The sequence below is a fragment of the Anabrus simplex genome, chromosome 4 (genome assembly GCF_040414725.1).
Source record: "Anabrus simplex isolate iqAnaSimp1 chromosome 4, ASM4041472v1, whole genome shotgun sequence".
NCBI classification, from domain to species: domain Eukaryota; kingdom Metazoa; phylum Arthropoda; class Insecta; order Orthoptera; family Tettigoniidae; genus Anabrus; species Anabrus simplex.
Window position 1 is genome coordinate 327,468,811 of NC_090268.1, and position 19,197 is coordinate 327,488,007.

The window sequence follows — 19,197 nt, forward strand, 5'->3', positions numbered from 1 at the left end:
AACAACTAAAGCCTGACTACTCTTTTTTCTTTCTTTCTTTTACGTATGGTCTGTTTTGTGCTATATATCCTTACTGGTAAAGATCGAAAGTCCTACAAGCTTGTTTTGGTCTTGTTTGATGAAGGCTACCCAGAGAGTAGACCGTGTGTTCGAACCTTACTGTCGACAGCCCTGAAGATTGTTTTCCTTGGTTTGACATGTTCACACCAGGCAAATGCTGGGGCTGAACCTTGCTTAAGGCCGTGGTTGCTTCCTTCCCGTTCGTATCTCATTATCGCCATTAGGCCTGTCTGTCCTGGTGCAACGTATAGCAATTTGTAAACTTCGTTGGCCTAAGGCCGGGGCTTTTGCGTAGTTGCCATGAACACATCCCGGGCCTCCTGGTAGCTTTCTTATCAAGCATACATTTACCTCCAGGTCAAGTTTTTATGTCGTTGTTTAATAAGCAAGACACTAATACCTTTTGTATTTCTCTCTCTTTCGTTGGTTTGTCATTCTTTGCTTATCGCAAGGACGGAATGGGAGAAAGTGAGATGGCACAAGAAAGAGACGGAAGAATCGGTCACGTGGTGATGAGAGAATGGTCAAGCTCTGTGTATCAAGCTCTAACGATGGATTATTTACCTCATGAGTTCAATTTGTATATTTATTATTTGGCATGAGACTCAGTTGAAATGTTTGAGGTAACTGCTTTGATTCAACAGTGACAGGTTATTCATTTTTTATCAAGCCTTTTCTTGACTTTGTGATTATGTTTTTCTACTTCCGTTTCCGTAAATTGAGTTCTTCCATCGCTTAGTGAAACGCGCGGGTAACTGCATTACGTACTTCATAATGTCTGACGATAAGAAGGTATGAATTTGGAGCTCTTGCAAGTAATGTGAAATATGGGAATATTGACCACTTCAATATTTGTTTTTTCTAATTCGTATCTTCTGTATTTCAGGATATCAAAGGTTCTGAAAGTGAACACATAAACTTGAAAGTTCTTGGACAGGACAATGCTATTGTCCAGTTTAAAATCAAGAAACACACTCCGTTAAGGAAACTAATGAATGCTTACTGCGATAGAGTGGTGAGTGTTATAATGGAAACCTTTAGGAATATCTGAATGTATTATGTTGTCCATTGTATGGTATGACGTCACTTTCCTTCATTGTTTATAATAACTTTGAAGTGCAATGTTTTTAGTTCATTTAATGTTGAAATGTTCGCATTTGGAGAGACCTTTAGTATACCGTATTGTTCTAATCTATTAGTATATTTGAGTTGTTTTTCTGGTATTGTTGTGTGCGTCTAGGTAGTATTTATCCTGTAAACATAACCTACAATTAATGAAATGCCCTGCCGGAACTTGTAGATAGTGTTGATGAACGAGGCTCAATTCAGGTTTAACAGCTGAATTGAAAACATTCTGTAGTATTATTATTGATGAAGAGTTTCGTCACGAAATTCAGCATCTGGTTATACCTGGGCAATGATCTTCTGTCATGTTGTAATTAGACTTTCTATGAAAGATAAAAGAAAATTGGTCAGTACCGCTTCATTGTATTGCCAACTTAGTAATTCTGTGGGTCTGACTTCGCTACGATGATACATTCCGAAGCGTGATCTCTCTCTTTTTTTTTTTTTTTTTTTTTTTTTTTTTGAAAGTTATTCTGGGTTCAGATTTGTAAATTTAATTTTATTTAGACAAAGAACATTTGGATAACATTTAAAAATGGGTCCGGTTGCCCGAATTAAACAGTTTTGGGGTTGTTTCTGTAATGGGTTATTATTTGGAATACTTGTACATAGAGGAAGTAAAGAGCGATTTATTGGCGACATATCTGCTTAAATAGTTTAAATTGTTCGTTCATACTAGTGTCACTGCAGTCCATGTTATGACAGATACCCTGAGCGAAAAGCATCAGTGGTTATTCAACAGCGTCTTTGACTCACCGTTGCTTGAGAACTGTCACCCCTTGATTGCTTTCTTTTTCTCTCGCCTTCTCATCAAGATGCCTATTATGCCTGACCTGGTTTGAGCATATCCTTGTTCATCCATGATGAAATTAATTCTTAATACCATGTGAACACTGTACAGCATGATACAGACCTATTTCCATACGCATCCTCCACACAATGGCTCTGCTGACACCATCTGCCACCATATCTGAATAACTGATGTGGGCAGTTCTGGACAAATTCACCCCCTCTGTGGGTGAGGAAAATAGAATATCATGCCTGGTATCTCCTGCCTGTGGTAAAAGGCGACTAGAAGGTGCCCCAGGAGCTTTTAAATTGGGAGCATGGGTTGTCGATCACAGGGCACTTGTCCAAAGTGCAAAAGTAAATTGATCAGTACCGCTTCATTGTATTGCCAGCTTAGTAATTCTGTGGGTTTGACTTCGCTGTGATGATGTATTCAAAACGGGGTCCCTCTCTTTTTTTTTTTTTTTTTTTTTTTTTTTTTGTGGAAAGTTATTCTGTCTTCACATTTGTATACAGTATTTCTTTTAAATTTCATTTAGACAAAGGATATTTGGATAACATTTAAAACTGGGTCAGGTTGCTCAAATTAAACAGTTTTGTGTTGGCATTGCTTTCATTTACTTGTGCCAGGTTCCTAATTTTCATCCATCTTATCCAACCTCCCTTGGTCAACACTTCTTTTCCAACCCTGATGGTAATATGTTTCCAAGTCTTAGGGATTCTTTCATTTTCACACCCTTCATGACCCCTGTCTTTCTTTGGCCAGTACCTTCAGTTTTTGAAATGTTGGACCACTTCCTTATTTTCTGTCTGATTAGGGTTAATAGAAGATTGTTGCCCAGTTGTCCTTCCTCTTGAAACAATCACCATCACCACCTGGATGAATTCATGGCAAAACTGCATCTAATCACTTTGCTTCCGGATGTACAAACAGCATATTAACACAATGCGGACCCCTCCCGAGAAAACTCGTGTTTGCCTGGCCGAGCGTTGCAGACCGGTCCCGAGTTATCTCGTGTTAGCAGCAGACTGAAGTTTAGTGCTATATTTTGAAATATACCAGAACTATTTGGAGGTTAAGGGTGATAAAACTCTGTTATGTATGGTTCTATACAATCAATAGGCGCATTTTTTCCTTTGCATTTCCTGACAACATGTTTACAAAGTTCGAAGAGCCATGCAAGGTGGCAGGGATCGCATGTGTTTAGACAAGGATTAAATTATTCGCGAATTATGTGCTGATACAGGCTCCGAACATCCAAGTGATGGTGTGAATATTTAGGGTTCGATGATGAAATATATTCTAATGGAAATGTTTCAAGTGATGACGAGGATATAGCCTTGTCTTCAAGGTGTGGAACTCACGTAGTGCAGAACGAGAGTGATAATTGTGTTACGGGTGTAAATATTCTAAATATTGTACATAATGTAGTGTTTTCTGAAAACTGGGTTATAGATAACAGTTCACCTAGGCTAGAGAATTTTGAAGGTGCTCCTGGTATAAAGGTATGGGCTAATGAATCTGGAAACATAGGTCAAGTAGCAGGACTTATGTTTGGTGAGGAATTTTTTCAGTATGTAGCTGAGCCGACAAACTTATACTACGAGCAGAATTCACATTCTCATAACGTATCCCCTAAAATACTAAAGTGGACTAATGTCACTAGCAGGGAAATTAAAAAATATTGCTCTGTGTGTATTGATAGGGCAGGTGAAGATATCATGTCTGGAAGATTACTGGGCAACCGATCCCCTAATAGAAAACCCCATATTTTTGAAATCTGTGAGTCGAAATAGATTTCAACAAATACTTACCTACCTGCATTTCAACAACTATTCAGGAAGGCCACCAGAAAAAAAACACACTAGTCCTTCCAAAGCTAGTGAAGTTCTGACAGTTTATTTGAATGCATGCACTCCAGCTTGGAGGTAGTTAGAAAGTTGCCGGGAACAGGGCTGTGTATGGGGTGAAGGGCACCCGGTCTGCAATGTGTTAACACTTTACGACGATACCTGATTTCTTCCTGATATTCGTAGCCAGTCATAGACAATTGTGCGATGTTCTTTTTCTTCGAATAACGACACCCATACTAAAGGGTCAGTTATCATTTTACGTGGTTCTGAATATCGTGGTCGCTGTGAGCTTGCATCCGGGAGATAGTGAGTTCTAACCCCACTGTCAGCAGCCCTGAAGATGGTTTTCCATGATTTCCCCTTTTCACACCAGGCAAATGCTGGTGTACCTTAATTAAGGCCACGGCCGCTTCCTTCTCACTCCTAGTCCTTTCCTATCCCTTCGTCGCCAAAAGACCTATCTGTGTCGGTGCGATGTAAAGCAACTGGCAAAAAAAAAAAAAAAAAAAAAAAATCACGGTCATTGTCACAGAGCATCTAGTTTACTTGGAATGTAATCAGCAGGTTCGTGACTTTTCATTTTAAAAATTCTACGTTCATTGGACTGTCAAGCCCTGAGGTACAGTAGAAGATGACTACAACATAGCTTTGTAGTAGCAGTGGGGTGGTATCTTTATGTAAATCATTCACATTGATCTACATTGCACCCTACGTTACTTCACTAGGCCTGGAAATAGAGCCATATCTTGCAGTGACTGTCTAGTAGTTCTGCTTCGTGCCTTTGGGATCATTGATTGATGCTCAAGTTGCTATTCACAATAAAGGCACACCAGTGATTACCTATGGTCTTCATCTTATATGGGGACGCCTGTCGTCGTCCAACAATAAAAGCATTGAAAACATTGAGGCAATATTCCTGAAGAGACCACTGTGTGTGTGAGAGTACACACCCCCAAGGCTGTATATGAACTGTGCAAGGAGCCAATGCTGTTGGAAGAGCTGCGTCTCGAGCTGCTGCTGTTGCTGCCATCTACACCTCTTAACTACTACAAGCTCACCATAAAATGAAGGCTATGATCTGGAGTGATTTTTATGTCACAGATGTGATCAGCAAGGAATGGAAAGAAATCATTTACAAATTAAAGATACTTGATTACAAGGTATGCGGTCCATGGCTTCCACCATGGGTATGCTGTACACAGGACTTTCATACATGCCGCATGAAGATTGAGTTTGTTCCCATGTGACCAGCCGTGCGAATGATGTAAAAGTAAAAAGAGAACTGTGTCAATCACACAATTTTGTAACAATTAACTTATGTACTTCGAATATTCTGCATATTTCTCTTCTTAAATTAACCAGCTTTAAATATATTTTTGAGCACTTCTTACCTAATGTTCCAAAGTTTGAATCACGTTTCATGCCATTTTTAAAACCTCCAGTAGGTTTTGTGTTCATAGTTGTGTAATTCAGAAATGGTTTAAAAAATTATTGCTGTAAAACTACTGAAAGCAAACTTTCATGTATAATAAAATAGTATATATATATATATATATATATATAAGGTTTTGTCTGTACATTGCTCAGAATTTGAAAAGGATGGTGTTTCTGTATCAGTCGTGCCCACAGTAACAAGGAAATGCACTTTTTAATTTTCCGTAATTTGTCTGTTACGTACACGCATCACGAGAAAATGGCTGAAAAGAATTTAATGAAAATCGGTGTGCAACGTCGGGGAATAAGTTCTTACAATCTAGGCCATAAATAATTGTATTCACGCTGAGTGAAATGGTAGTTTAGGGGAGGCTTAAAATTTAATTCTCAAATATGTTATTAGCGGTCATATCTTAATGAAAATCCATATGCGAAGTTGGGGAATAAGTCGGTGTAATCTAGGCCATAAATAATTTTATTCACACTGAGTGAAATGGTAGTTTAGGGGAAGGGCTACAATTTAATTCTCAAATATTTATTAGTGGTCGTATCGATAAAGACTACATAACTAAAGTTATATAGTAACACGTGTCTCCTGAAAAATCAGGTTTTTGGACATACCTGGTTCTGCCTTAGTATCACAGAAATAAAATAAAGGTTCAGTGAATGCAGACTGCTTTTGGTGAAAATTTGAATTTTTGTTGTCTGCACAAAAGGACAAAGCTATGCTAATTGGAATGCTAAGAGTCTTTAAGGCAGCTTGTATGAATTTAGATATACGTAGCTTATGCAGTCTCTTGAGATTCCTCCATAAAATAAATCAATGTTTTTACATACATTGCTTTCACTATCCAGTGAAACATACTGAACGCATATTGGACAGAATTTTCTGGTCTCTTTATACGAAGTGTCGGTACATATAGAGGGTAAAAAAAAATACATTTATTAAAGAAATAAATCATCCATCCTCCAATGAGGGTGACCATTCAGATCCGGAATACAGTTACAGTTTCATTGGAGTTTAAAAGTATAAAAAAATGGAAATGTAATTGTTAATGCTGTTATCTTGTTTTGTCCAGGGTTAGTGGGGGAGGAACGTTAATCACTTTCTTAGGTGTAGATGGAAATGAATGATTTGCAGTGTATCCCTTAGCATCTGTATTACTTTTAACTCGCAGAATAGAACTTTAAAATGTTGTAGGAAGGTCTATGTCTGACTGGAGAGGGTGCCTCTTGCTCCGAATAGCAGGCCTCTGACAATCCACCGATCGATAGGAATTTTATACTTAGATGACAGGTAAGGCAAACACGTAACATAAACAGCTTGCTTTTCTAGGTCTACATCCCGATCCTGATTCAGGTCTTTTTCAAAGCGAATGGTGGGATCTAAAACGATTGCTTTAATGTCCTTTCTGTTGATGGCTATGTTGTCAGCCCTCCAATTAGTCATCGGTAGAGATGCAGTGAACCTCCTCGTGCACCTCCCATCCACGCTGTCTCAAGCTTTGAGCATTCAACGTTCTTACACGGTGGTGGCGATGGTTGTGCATTAGCTCAGTGCTCCGGCAGAATCCCACCACATGTCCAAGGGTTTCTGTCTCGTTTCAGCCATTTTGGCCGCAATGGGTTGTGTTGAATGACCTACCGGGAACCAACCTGACTGTGGTGAGGTTGCATGACATCTTGACTACGTTTATGTATTCGGAAGAGGACAGAGGTGATTTATGAGTCATCCAGGAGTTTGTTTCCGGTTAATCTGAATATAATACCACTTCCTTTCCTTTATGTGATACCTGGCACCCCGACTGAAAGGATCGATTTCTCAAAATTTCACGTAGTTTTTCTTCTGTCAGTCTTTGGGCGAAAACTTTCTTTTTGTATGTCAAGTCTGTGGAGGGCCATATGTTGTTCTTCAGGTAACTTCCTTACGTATGGTAGTTGAACGTCCTGAATATGGCGTAAGCGATTACAAATATTGGAATGCTGTATACTGGCTTCCCGTTCTGCGTAAATTATTCCCATCCCTCAGACCTTTCTGGCTCTATAAGGCATCGAATTAGTAGTATCATCTGGCAGAGTCATTATTTCTTTTACAGAACTTCTTGTAATTTTGTCCAGATCTTTAAGAAAAGCATTTGATAGTTGTGTCAGAGGGGCACATTGTAGAGGATAGATCAAGCCCGGCCAAACAAACTTGTTAATAACCTTGATCTTTAGCTCTGGTTTTAGAAGTTTTTTTTTTTAACCAGATTATTTAAGTCAAGTTATTGTGCTTACTAGTTTATGTCTGTCAAGAGAAATTTCGTTGTTGAAGTCAATTCCTGAATACTTGATTCTTTCATTGTTTGTTTGTATCAGTGGGATTATAGATTTGCTTTTAAGAGGATGGATATGTAAACCAATTTCTGCAAAACTGCTTTCAGCTAAATTTAACAAGGTAGTGGCATCACTTTCGGTTTTGCTGTGTATGACTAGGTCATCTGCAAAAGCAAATTAGGATAATGGTGGTAGATCATCAGATAAAATATAGCCATAACATTGGCATATGTCATGGTCAGTGAGAGCTGTTTCTGTGGATCAATGGTAGAGTGTCGGCATTGGGATCCCAAGATAGCAGGTTCAAACCTGGCAGAGGTAGATCTCTGGTGACACATTTGGTGTTTACCCGACTAAATTCATTAAATCTCAGCCATAGACGTCCAAGAGAGTTTCGGTTTATTCGGGCTGCCATCTAGTGGGCCTAGAGTAAAACAGAACATCAAAATTGATGAGCAGACAGCCAGATAGTGTCATATTGAAATGTCTGCACATGGTAGCTGAGGCAATATTAATATTATTATTATTATTATTATTATGGTCAGTGATATTTTGTATTACAGTATTGATTGCTAAATTAAACAGCAATGGTGAGATAGGGGACTCTTGAGTTACGCCACACTTAATTTCAATGGGTTTTGATTTCTTATGATCAGCTTCCACTTGAACTGTGTTCTTTGTAAGAAATGCTTCAATTAGTCTACATAAGTTTGGAGGAATTTCAGATTGTCGAAGAGACCGTTTGATATGATCATGTCCAATAGTGTCGGACGCTTTTTTGACGTCTAAAAAATGACGCAACAATCCTGTTTGTTATGTTTCGCATCCTGGAGGCAACCATTCACAAGGGAAGCGTTGACATGAGTTTCAGCTAATGGCAGGAAGCCACGCTGGTGGGGACTTAGTGTGACATATGAACGCAGTCTTGTATCTAATACTCGTTCAGTTCTTCTTCTGATCTTCGAATATGTGGTTATAGGTCTCCATTCTTTAATATCACATATGTCTCCACCCTTATGTATTAAAACTGTTCTGGCCATTTTGGGCCGATTGCAGAAACGGCATTTAGACGATGTCTACGGTTAAACAATGCCTAAGTATGGCTGCCGCATTGCAGAGACGTTATTTATCACTTAGACACTGTCTAAAACCGATGTTCAACCGGTCATGTTTAAACACTGCTGAGAGCACTTTTTAACCTTAAATGATAGGAGTGAATCACAGTCAGAGGTTATGTACCGTGAAATATGTAATTTGTATTATCATGTTGAGACGATTTCGGGAAGAAAGGTTAGTCCGACGGCCTCTCTGTGGGTCGCCCGCTGCTAAATCGCAGCAATTCGTTTAACATGCATGGGGAAATAATCATAAAATAAGGTTTCGCTTTACGAGAGGCTTGTTTCTTGAGACTGACAAAGTGACAGTCCGGTAACTGTCAACTTGAATACAATTCTTGGCAATTGATATATTTTATTATATACATGGGGTAATTTCCATGGAATTATAGGTCACTTCGACTACATACATATCAGAATTATGTGTCCCGATCGTCTGAGGGCTGTCACATACATCAACCGGGAGAGATTCACTTATATTTGCTGCCAAGTAAACACACATAATAGTGAAAACTAAAAAGTAGGTTGTATGAGATTTTTATATATATATAATCGCATAGGTTTTCGGCAACTGTCAGATAGGAAAAGGCAAGTGGTGGTGATTATCGTTTGAGGACTGGGGAAGAAGAGCAGTGGCCATAATAACAGCCCTAGTATTTGCCTGGTGTAAAGATAGGGAAACTACGGAAAACAATCTTCACGGCTGCCGATGATGCGCTTCGAATCTACGATCTCCAGAATGCAAGCTACATCTATATGGCCCATACAACACACTCGGTTACACATTACTATTGCTTCATCTTCTCTTCGTCAAAGCTACTGTATTTATGAGTAAATTACACTCACTGTAACAACGCTATAATGAAAGCTATACTTCCCCGTACGGTGGCGTGTCGCTTTAGTGTCGATAATATTATGAGATTTAATTTGCACCGAAAGCGATACTCTTATCTACGGGCAAGTCATGCTCAGCCATATTTGAGTAATGTGTAGGAAGACAAACAGCTGACTGGCGTTCGGCACGCGCACCGACGAATTTCATTGGTTGCGACAAGCAAAGAGTTGCATGAAAGATACTTCTGTCTCCATTTTCAAAGCAAAATTGAAACTTTAAGGGATGTCTAGTTAAACATCGACTGAACATTGTTTATGCAATGGAAGATCGTGAATGATTTAGACGTTGTTTAGGTAGACGATGTCTAAGACTTAAAACTAGTCATCGTTTCTGCAATCGGCCCTTTGAGTTTTGTAGGTACGTAGGAAAAATGAACCATCATGTTGATGAGTAACGTCAGAAATTTAGTAACCTTGAGGTGCCATAATGTGCAAACTAATATGATCTGGGCCTGGTGAGGTGTCAACTTTAATGTTGTATTATGCCTTATGGAGATCATCTACTGAAGTATTAATGTCAGCAAGTAAGTCAGTGCTTTATTCCATAAGAGAAAGAGAATTGTTATTTTCAGTACCAAAAGTCCTTTCAAGATGATCCGAAATCATAGTTATTGGGATTTTACAAGAATGGTCCATAGTAGTTTTGTCAAATTTTGTGAGCAATTTTCCGCTTCTGATTATAGAAATTATATTGGGCTACCTCATAGGCATAACGCTCTCTGTTTTTCTGTTGTCTTTTAGACCGCTGTGGGTTACTAGTGGTGTCATGGTCATTTTAACGATTATTTTGTAAATTTCTACTTTTGTAATATTAACAGCAGGTTGTTGAAGGCCAGGTAATTCATTTACCTGATCTGCAAAGAATTGCATAACCTCAGAAATAAGAGATTCCAGCTGATCAGCATCACCGTTTTGCATAATATTTGAAATCCTATCCTCCCAACTCTTCATAGGATTCGTATTTTCAGTTTCATGATCAGTGGCCATTGTGGTTTCTTCTGTCAACTGTAAGCTTTCCCCAACATTCATGTTACAAGCATATTGTGTGTTACGATTGTATTTCTTCTTTTCTCACGGTGAGCTTCTATGTGAATATTTACTCCTAACATTGACTTAGAACATTTATTACAGATAGGGCATGGAATTTTGTCACCAGACTGAATCATCGTTGGCCATTTTAATTCAGTACGTTTATTTTAACATGGAGGAGATGAACATTAGTTTATTTTTCATAGAGTTACTAAGGTAGATATCGGAGCTCTAAGTATTCTTAACTCTGGGTCAATTATAATTTTGTAATGACAAGATAGATGGACATGGTGAATATTGAAAAGAAATAAACATTGTAAATCTAATTTATACGAGGTGCGTAGAGTATACATACAGATAGATAAACCCACTCCATATGATATCAGATGTAACTAATGCGAATTCTGCCAGATGGTAGTGCGTTATAACTTCCAAGATTTGGTAACGTTTAAATTAGTCTGTCTCGAGAACTGTGCAGTCAATGCCAAGCAATAAAATAAAGATGGCTGTTACCTTTGGCACAACAATTAAATATAAGAATCTCTTAACAGGAACATCGCATAAGACAGAAACATAGACAGACAACGTAGAACATCCTAATTTTGATTAAATGGCATTAGGGAAGTCATAATTTTTGCAATCAGCATTAGTAAACACCACGTATGATAACAAGTTTTGGAACTAGTTCATAACCTTCTAGGACTGTGGCATATTTGCCTCATTCATTTTCCACTAAAGCCTCTTCTTTTACTTCTGCACGTCATATTTGTAGTTATTTTCAAATCCTCACATAGATAATGGGTCAACTTGTTCCTGCAGTCTAAATAGTTGTAGGACTAGTTATGTTTTACACAGTGATGTACTCAAAACATTTCTGCCAGTGCAATCTGCAAGTTACTTCAAGAGTTCTAGGATTAGTTATGTTTTACACTGTAAAATGCTTGAAGATTTTTTTTTTTCAAATCAAAATCTCTTTATTTGCAAATGAGGTGTTTACCTCGGTGGCAAATGGTACACTAAAATACATTATTGTCAAGCACCAAATATTAAATTAACAAGAGAATAAAATTTTCCTATAATACAATATTATATAATTTACGCTAACGATTTTTTCTATTAAACACACAGCTCATCCTTAATAAATTTACATTGTTTACAAAATTCTACTTATGATATCTCCTGTACTACATACAAATATAGTCATCTGATATTCAGTATGTGGAATTACTTCAAATGATACTGTACAACTGGTATAAGATTAAAATTTACATTGCATTTATTTGCTTTTTTCTTTTATTTACCCATTCTGGAACCTAAGTAGCATAACGACCTGCTGCGTCTTAACCAGAGCCCCTTTTACCACCACTTTTCAGAGTTCTTGAAGGGCCTTCACAGCTACCGTAGCGGTCCCAGGGCCCTCGAAGTCTCCACTGTACTTCACCCCTACAGGCAGTCCCCTACTTTGGCTGTCCAAACTTCTTAGACCAGGGGATGGAATTAATTTATTTACACACATTTTTAATTTACAATAACCTGCACTGGTCGAATGCCCTCTAACACTTCATTTATTTTCTCTATTGCTGTTTATTCTCTTTTTGAATATCTGTACAGATTTTGGAAAAGGATCAAACACTACCCCTGGTAAACTGTTCCACTCCTTCACACCCTTCCCAATGAATGAAAATTTACCCCAATCGCTTCTGCTAAAATTCCTTCTAATTTTATATTTGTGGTCAGTCCTGCCGATATAATTATTTTCCAACTGAAGCCTCTCATGGATATCTCCCCATGCTGCTTCTCCTGTATAGGCTCTATATAAACCTATAAGTCTAGTTTTCTCCCTTCTCTTACTTAAAGTTTCCCACCCTAGTTTCTTTAACATTTCTGATACACTACTCTTTCTTCTGAAATCCCCTGTTACAAATCTTGCTGCTTTCCTCTGCACACTATCAATTTCTTTTATTAGGTATTCTTGTGAGGATCCCAAACACTGTTTGCATATTCCAATAATGGACGAACCATACTTAAGTAACTTTTCTCTTTTAATTCTTTGTTGCATCCTTTAAGTAGCCTCATTATGACATGTAACGATCTGTATGCTTTCCCAACAACGTCATCCACATGACCCTTCCAATGCAAATTACTTTCAAATCTTACACCTAAGTATTTGCACTTGCCATCTTTTGGGATAACTACCCCATCCAAAGTATATTCAAATTCAGTTTTAAAACGCCTGTTTGTAAATGTTGTAACAGTTGATTTGCCTCCATTAACTTTTGTTATTCTCTTTAACCCATTGTTGGATATCAAGGTCCCTTTGTAATTCTGAACAATCCTCAATGGTATTTATTTCCCTGTAAACAATTATGTCATCTGCATACAATCTTATTTTTGATATATTGTTCCCTAAATCATTTACGTATATTAAGAAAAGTAACGGACCGATTATACTACCCTGTGCAATTCCCTTCCAAACTTTCTCTTCCTGCGATACGTTAATTCCTACTTTGACTTTCTGAACCCTTGAATTTAGAAATGTTTTTACCCAACGTGTAACCCTTACGTCCAATCCTATTCCCTCCAATTTCTTTAATAATAATATTCCATGTTCCACTCTATCAAAGGCTTTGGAAAGATCTATGGCTATGCAATCTAACTGGCCTCCTGAATCCAATTGATCTGATATGTCCTGCTGAAATCCCACCAGTTGTGCCTCACAAGAATATTTCTTTCTAAATCCATACTGGCTCCTCATTAACCAATTTTTATCATCACATATCCCTCTGATGTACTTTGATATTAACTCTCCAGTATTTTACAAACTATACTGGTCAGGCTGATTGGTCTGTAGTTCTCTGGTTTCCTTTTATCACCCTTTCCTTTATAAATTGGTATTATTATAGATTCCTTCCATTCCTTTGGTATTACACTATTATTTATGACATAGTCAAAGAGAAATTTTAAATAAGGCACTATGTACCACCCCATTGTCTTTATCACCTCCCCAGTAATTTGATCACTTCCTGCTGCTTTTCCTTGCTGAAGCAGTTGGATTTCTCTGAAAATATCTTCATTTGTGAACGAGAAGCTTCTTGTTTCCCTCTGTGTCTGTCCCTCTGTAATTTCTGTTTCAGTGTCCAACTCCTGACAATCATCTACTGAATCTCTAAATTCCCTACTAAAGAGGTTTGCTTTCTCAGTATCTGTTAAAGTGTTCACCCCCTTCTCCCACCATTATAGGTATTTGGATTCCATTTCCTTTTTGATTCCTGATATATGAATACAGTTTTTTCCATTTCCCTTTGTGGTCATTACGCTCTTGAAGAATGCCATTCATATAATTCTCTTTTGCTTCCTTTTTTACTCTATTCAGTTCCCTCATTAGCTGTTTTCTACTTTCTCTACTCTCCCTACCTTCTTTGATTTTCCTGTTTACTATTCTACATTTTCTTTTTAATTTTCTTATTTCCCTTGTATAATAAACAGGGTCTGAGGTCATTTTACCCTTTCATCCCTTTCATCGGTAAACCATTCATGTGAACAATATGTTTCCTTCACCAGAATAAACAGCCCCCCTCCCTTTTTATCTCCTCGGTCTCTACGATAGACTGTGTACCCTTCTGGAAATACTTCTCTATTACCCACCCCTTCTCTCAACCACGATTCCACTCCTATCACCACATCAGTCTCATAAGATTCCATCAATGTACCGAATTTTAATTGTTTATTTACTACACTCTGACAGTTTACTAAGAGCAATCTCAGACCCCCTTCCTCCCTAAAAATTGACTGTTGCAATTGGGTAACTTGAAATTCCTTACTTTCCTGAGTTTCATTTACTAGTTGGCTGAGCCAGCTTGAAGTACAGCTGGCTCTTTCTATTAGTTTTCCTGGTCAGTATTATAACTCAAGGGAGTTGCCTTTTTTACAGTACATATCTTATGATTAATAAAATCTAGAACAATATTTGCTATCTTTCGTTTACCTGAATTGTTTAGATGAAGGCCATGCTTTGTGTAACAGTGTCTCTCGAAACTGCTGCTATCAATTACCTGTGTATTACAAAAATGTTTACAAATTTTAACCATATCTGTATTAACTTTGTCCACTTCAGTGTTCACACACGAGTCTCTAATCAAATCATGCCTTTGGGGCACGTTCACTACAAAAATGTTAGTGTGAGTCAGCTTACCTAGTGTACATTTAAGTTCCGAAATAACATTCTTAGCGTCGTTATGAGCTACGTCGTTCGTCCCGCCGATGATCACTACTGCATCACGACTTCCGAGATTTCTTGCCGCCTGCCCTGTGTTTTCCAATACCTTCTTCATTGGGGCCCCAGGATAGATGACTGCCGATGCTGCAATATCTTCATTGACCATTTTCTCCGCAATTCCCCTCGCCTGGCTATCACCAAATATAAGAACGTTCGATACTTTAATTTCTGCCAATGGAGTCTGCAAATAAATTACCTAAATTGGTAAAAGATTGAACAAGATGTTGCCGGCCCTCCATCCCTTGCCACATGCCGACCGGAGACACGTTTCTAGTATTTTGTATTTGGTGTTCTGTTTGAAATGCTCAAAATTTGATATGATTATGGCTGTTTAAAATGTTAACAAATAAGGACAAACAGAAAGAGAGCCTGGTGATGCGTGTTCAGTAAGCATCACAAATTTTCATGAAAGCAATATTGAGTAGTTCGAACTCGGTCCATGGTGAGTTTCGGTGCCTATTCTGTATCAGACCTTTCCCAACCTACTTCAGACAAATGCCAAATTGGTGTCTTGTTAAGGTTAACTTCAATAATAATAATAATAATAATGATAATAATAATAATAATAATAATAATAATAATAATAAGCTAATGAACCTATAACCCTTGAGGAGAGCACCCAAAACCCCAAAGGTCTCGAATATACCTAGGTTCAACACCCAACGGCTGAGCGATGAGGATTGTGACTTCCAGACCACCCTTTAGAAGAATGCACAGAGACTAGGGTGGTCTACTCTACAAAAGGCTGTACTGGATGCTGCTCAAGAAACCATCCTTGCTTCATCCAACAAAGGCAATCACCCTTGATGGACTACATAGTGCGAACAGGCTATAGAGCAAAGGTACATAGCCTGGATCAAGTTGAACTAGCGCAAGGATGAGCCCAACTATCAGGCTTTCATTGTGAAAGAAAAACAACAGCGAGCATCATCTGCAAAACCCAGAGGAACTACAAGAAGTCTCAAATACAACAGGCAGAAAAAGACTTCAAGAGAAACAATTCAAGAGAACTCTAGAAGGGACTCAAGAAACAGAATACCTCATACATAGCCCCCACCCTACATCTCCGAGGGCCAGATGGGAAGTTCCAAATGAACAACAGAGACTGCACCAACACCTTTGCAGAGTACTTCCAAAAACTCAACGCAGAAGAACCTTAACCGAGCCCACTGTCAGGAACCAGGACTCTGTACCACCCAACAAGGAAGATATGGAGGAGATCATCAAGGACCTCAAGAACAAAAACACCCCAGGTAAAGATAGTATAGTTGTAGAGGTGTGGGAGCACATAGATGAACAGTCCCTGCAGAATATCACCCAGATCATCCAAGACATATGGAAAACAGAGTTCTTGCCCACGAGATGGACCTCAGCCATGATTCATCCACTACACAAGACAGGAAGTCAGGCCTCAAAACTACAGAGGCATTTCCCTGTTACTTGTAACCTACAAGATCTTCTCTAGAGTCCTGCTTACTAGTCACTGAACAGCTGGTCTCCCAACTAGGAGAATAACAGGCTGGTTTCCACGCCAGTAGGTCCTGCATTGAGCAGATACAAAACCTCATGGCCATCCTCGCATATAGGAGCCAAGGGGGGACGTCCCTGGGTAGCCATTATGGTGGCTTTCCAAAAGGCATACCACTCAATAGACAGACCCTCTTCTCTACCCTGCAGGAACTAGACCTAGATAAGATGACCACCAGACTGGTCCAAGCTACCTTGACAAACACTACCTCCAAAGTCAAGTTCAGGGGCGAACTCTCTGAGAGCTTTCCCATCCAGACAGGAGTCAGACAGGGAGATGGCCTCTCATGCATCCTCTTCAACTGTGTACTAGAGAAGATCATCAGGGAATAGACTGCCACATTGTCATCAGAAGTAGGACTGAAGCTTGGATACAAGAAAGACAACCTCAGTGTACCCTGTCTAGTCTTTGCTGATGATCTCACCCTACTGGCAAACAGCATGGAGGAGGCTATTCACCAACTACAGAGCCTCTACAAGTACTTTTCCAAGCACCTAAAGCTGAAGCACTACATTCAACTCAGTAGTAAGACCCTCTGTATTCTATGCCTCTGAGTGCCTCTTGATGAATCAAAAGGGCCCTCTCAGGAAACTTGAATTTAAAGAGAGGAAGATCTTGAGGATACTAGGACCCATAAGAGAGGAGGATGGCACCTACAGGATCAGGCACAACAACAAGCTGTACGGACATCAGGAAGACATGGTCAGGTGTATGAAAAAAGGCAACTGAACTTCTAAGGACACATGACCTGCCTCACCAACAGAATCCTCACAGTGACAAGTTGTGGAAAGGCTTCCAAGACTATGTGGATCACCTCATTAAAATCAGACCTAGAGGAACTACAAATCCCCTTAGAGATCACAGAGAACAAATATCAATACCGACAGGCCATCCTACCGGGAGTCTTCCCACTGTCCCTCAGAAGCAAAAAGAGTATAGGGACCACCAGATCTAAGTGGACAGATGGAGGGAAGCAAGCACATTGCCAGAAAATGAAAGCACCGAGTTCGATAGTTGCAGTTGCCCAAGTGCTGTCAGTATTCCGTATTCAGAAGATAGTGGGTTCGAACCCCCGTCGGCAGCCCTGAAGATGGTTTTCCGTGGTTTCCCATTTTCACACCAAGCAAATGTTGGGGCTGTACCTTAATTAAGGACGCGGCCGCTTCTTTCCCACTCCTAACCCTTTCCTATCCCATCATCGCCATAAGACCTACTGTGTTGGTGTAAAGCAACTTCTAACAAAAGAAAATGAAAGCGTACTGGGCTAAGAAAAAGCAGAAGACCACGACTAAGAATTAAGGCAAGTACCATGGTCCCTAGTAGGCCAAAACGAACCAAGAAGATAATAGGCTAATGACAATATTAGATGATAGTCGCAAATTTGGGAAGAGACTTGGAGCCAAATGGGAGAGAAAACAGCAGATGAGATTTTCTCAGCAGCCTCAAGTTACAAGAGCCTTCGTGGCTCAGGCAGCAGCGCGCCGACCTCTCACCACTGGGTTCCGTGGTTCAGATCCCCTTCATACCATGTGTTTTTTGTGTTGGACAAAGCAGGGACGGGACAGAATTTTCTTCGGGTACTCCAGTTCTCCACGTCATCTTTCATTCCAGCAACACTCTTAATATCACGTCATCTGTCAGTCATCATTACCCCAGAGGAGTGCAACAGACTTAGGCAGCCAGTACAATTCCTATCCTCGCTGCTAGATGGGGCTTCATTCATTACATTCCTGACCAGTCTCGAGGTACAGACTCGTCCTTTCCTTACCCACTGATGCGTACCTCTGGGAACATAACTTAAGACGAGCTTTACAGGTTCAAATACTGAACCCGGACAAACTTGGAAGAAAACAATATTTCATGCAAGACATATTCCAGACTGTCAGGAAGAATCAAAATAGAAAGGAAAAAAAAAAACAGGTAATAAAAAAAATTCTATGTTTTTACATTTTCATATCCAGTACAAGTAGCGAATCGTGGGCTTGCCTTTTGGTTTATATGGCTCTTGAATCACATCATCTGTCGCATGAGGTAAGGGTTTGATGACTCTAAACATCCCCAAAATCGGGAGGCAATAAGCTCGTAAAATGATAAGAAAGAAAAGTCAACCCTAAAGCTTCAGATTAAAAAGAAACTTGTCATTCTTGATGCTTCGTTTTATAGATCAAATCCAAATAACAAAAAATTCACTCAAATCTGAGAAAGTGGAGAAATATCACTGAAACTTGAACCAGTACCTTATAGAGTGGTCACCAGGCCAACACTGCATGCTGTTGGGTGAAGGTCATGTGATTTTTCAAGGCGCACACCAGGCCAAATTTCTTCCGAAATGGTGACTGCTATATTATTGATGGAAGGAAATAAAAACAACTCTCCAGACAGTATGTAAAAGAACACCTTCAGCCAGACAGTAGAATCCGTGAAGAAGAAATGGATGACAGAACACATACTGGATTTGTTGGAAGAACGCAGGAGTATTAAATCCAGCAAGGATCAATATCGGTAGATTTATAATCAAATTAGTAAATCCAAACAGGAGTGGATGATTGAAACATTTAAAACTATGGGGATTCTCAAAGATGAGCATGATGCCTTTAATACTCATATGTATAAAGTCATCAAAGAAGTAACTAAAACCTTCAGGCATAAAATATCCCTTGTTTTAGAAGATAACTATAGTAAACCTATTATAAATCACTTTGACAAAGTCAAAACATGGGGGAAAATATTGGAGACCTCTTTTTTGATAACCGGCCACCAGTAAATGTTCAGTCATG

General features: G+C 39.1%; 1 protein-coding gene across 1 annotated transcript in view; it reads left to right on the forward strand.

The window, feature by feature from the left end:
- Nucleotides 1–644: 644 nt before the first annotated feature.
- Sumo (Small ubiquitin like modifier) overlaps nucleotides 645–19,197 on the forward strand; it is a 52,320-nt gene continuing 33,767 nt past the window's right edge. The window contains exons 1-2 of the mRNA XM_067145706.2: nucleotides 645–852; nucleotides 947–1,075. Of these exons, the coding sequence (XP_067001807.1) occupies nucleotides 835–852; nucleotides 947–1,075 (147 nt within the window). The 5' untranslated portion in view covers nucleotides 645–834. The remainder of the gene's footprint in view (nucleotides 853–946; nucleotides 1,076–19,197) is intronic.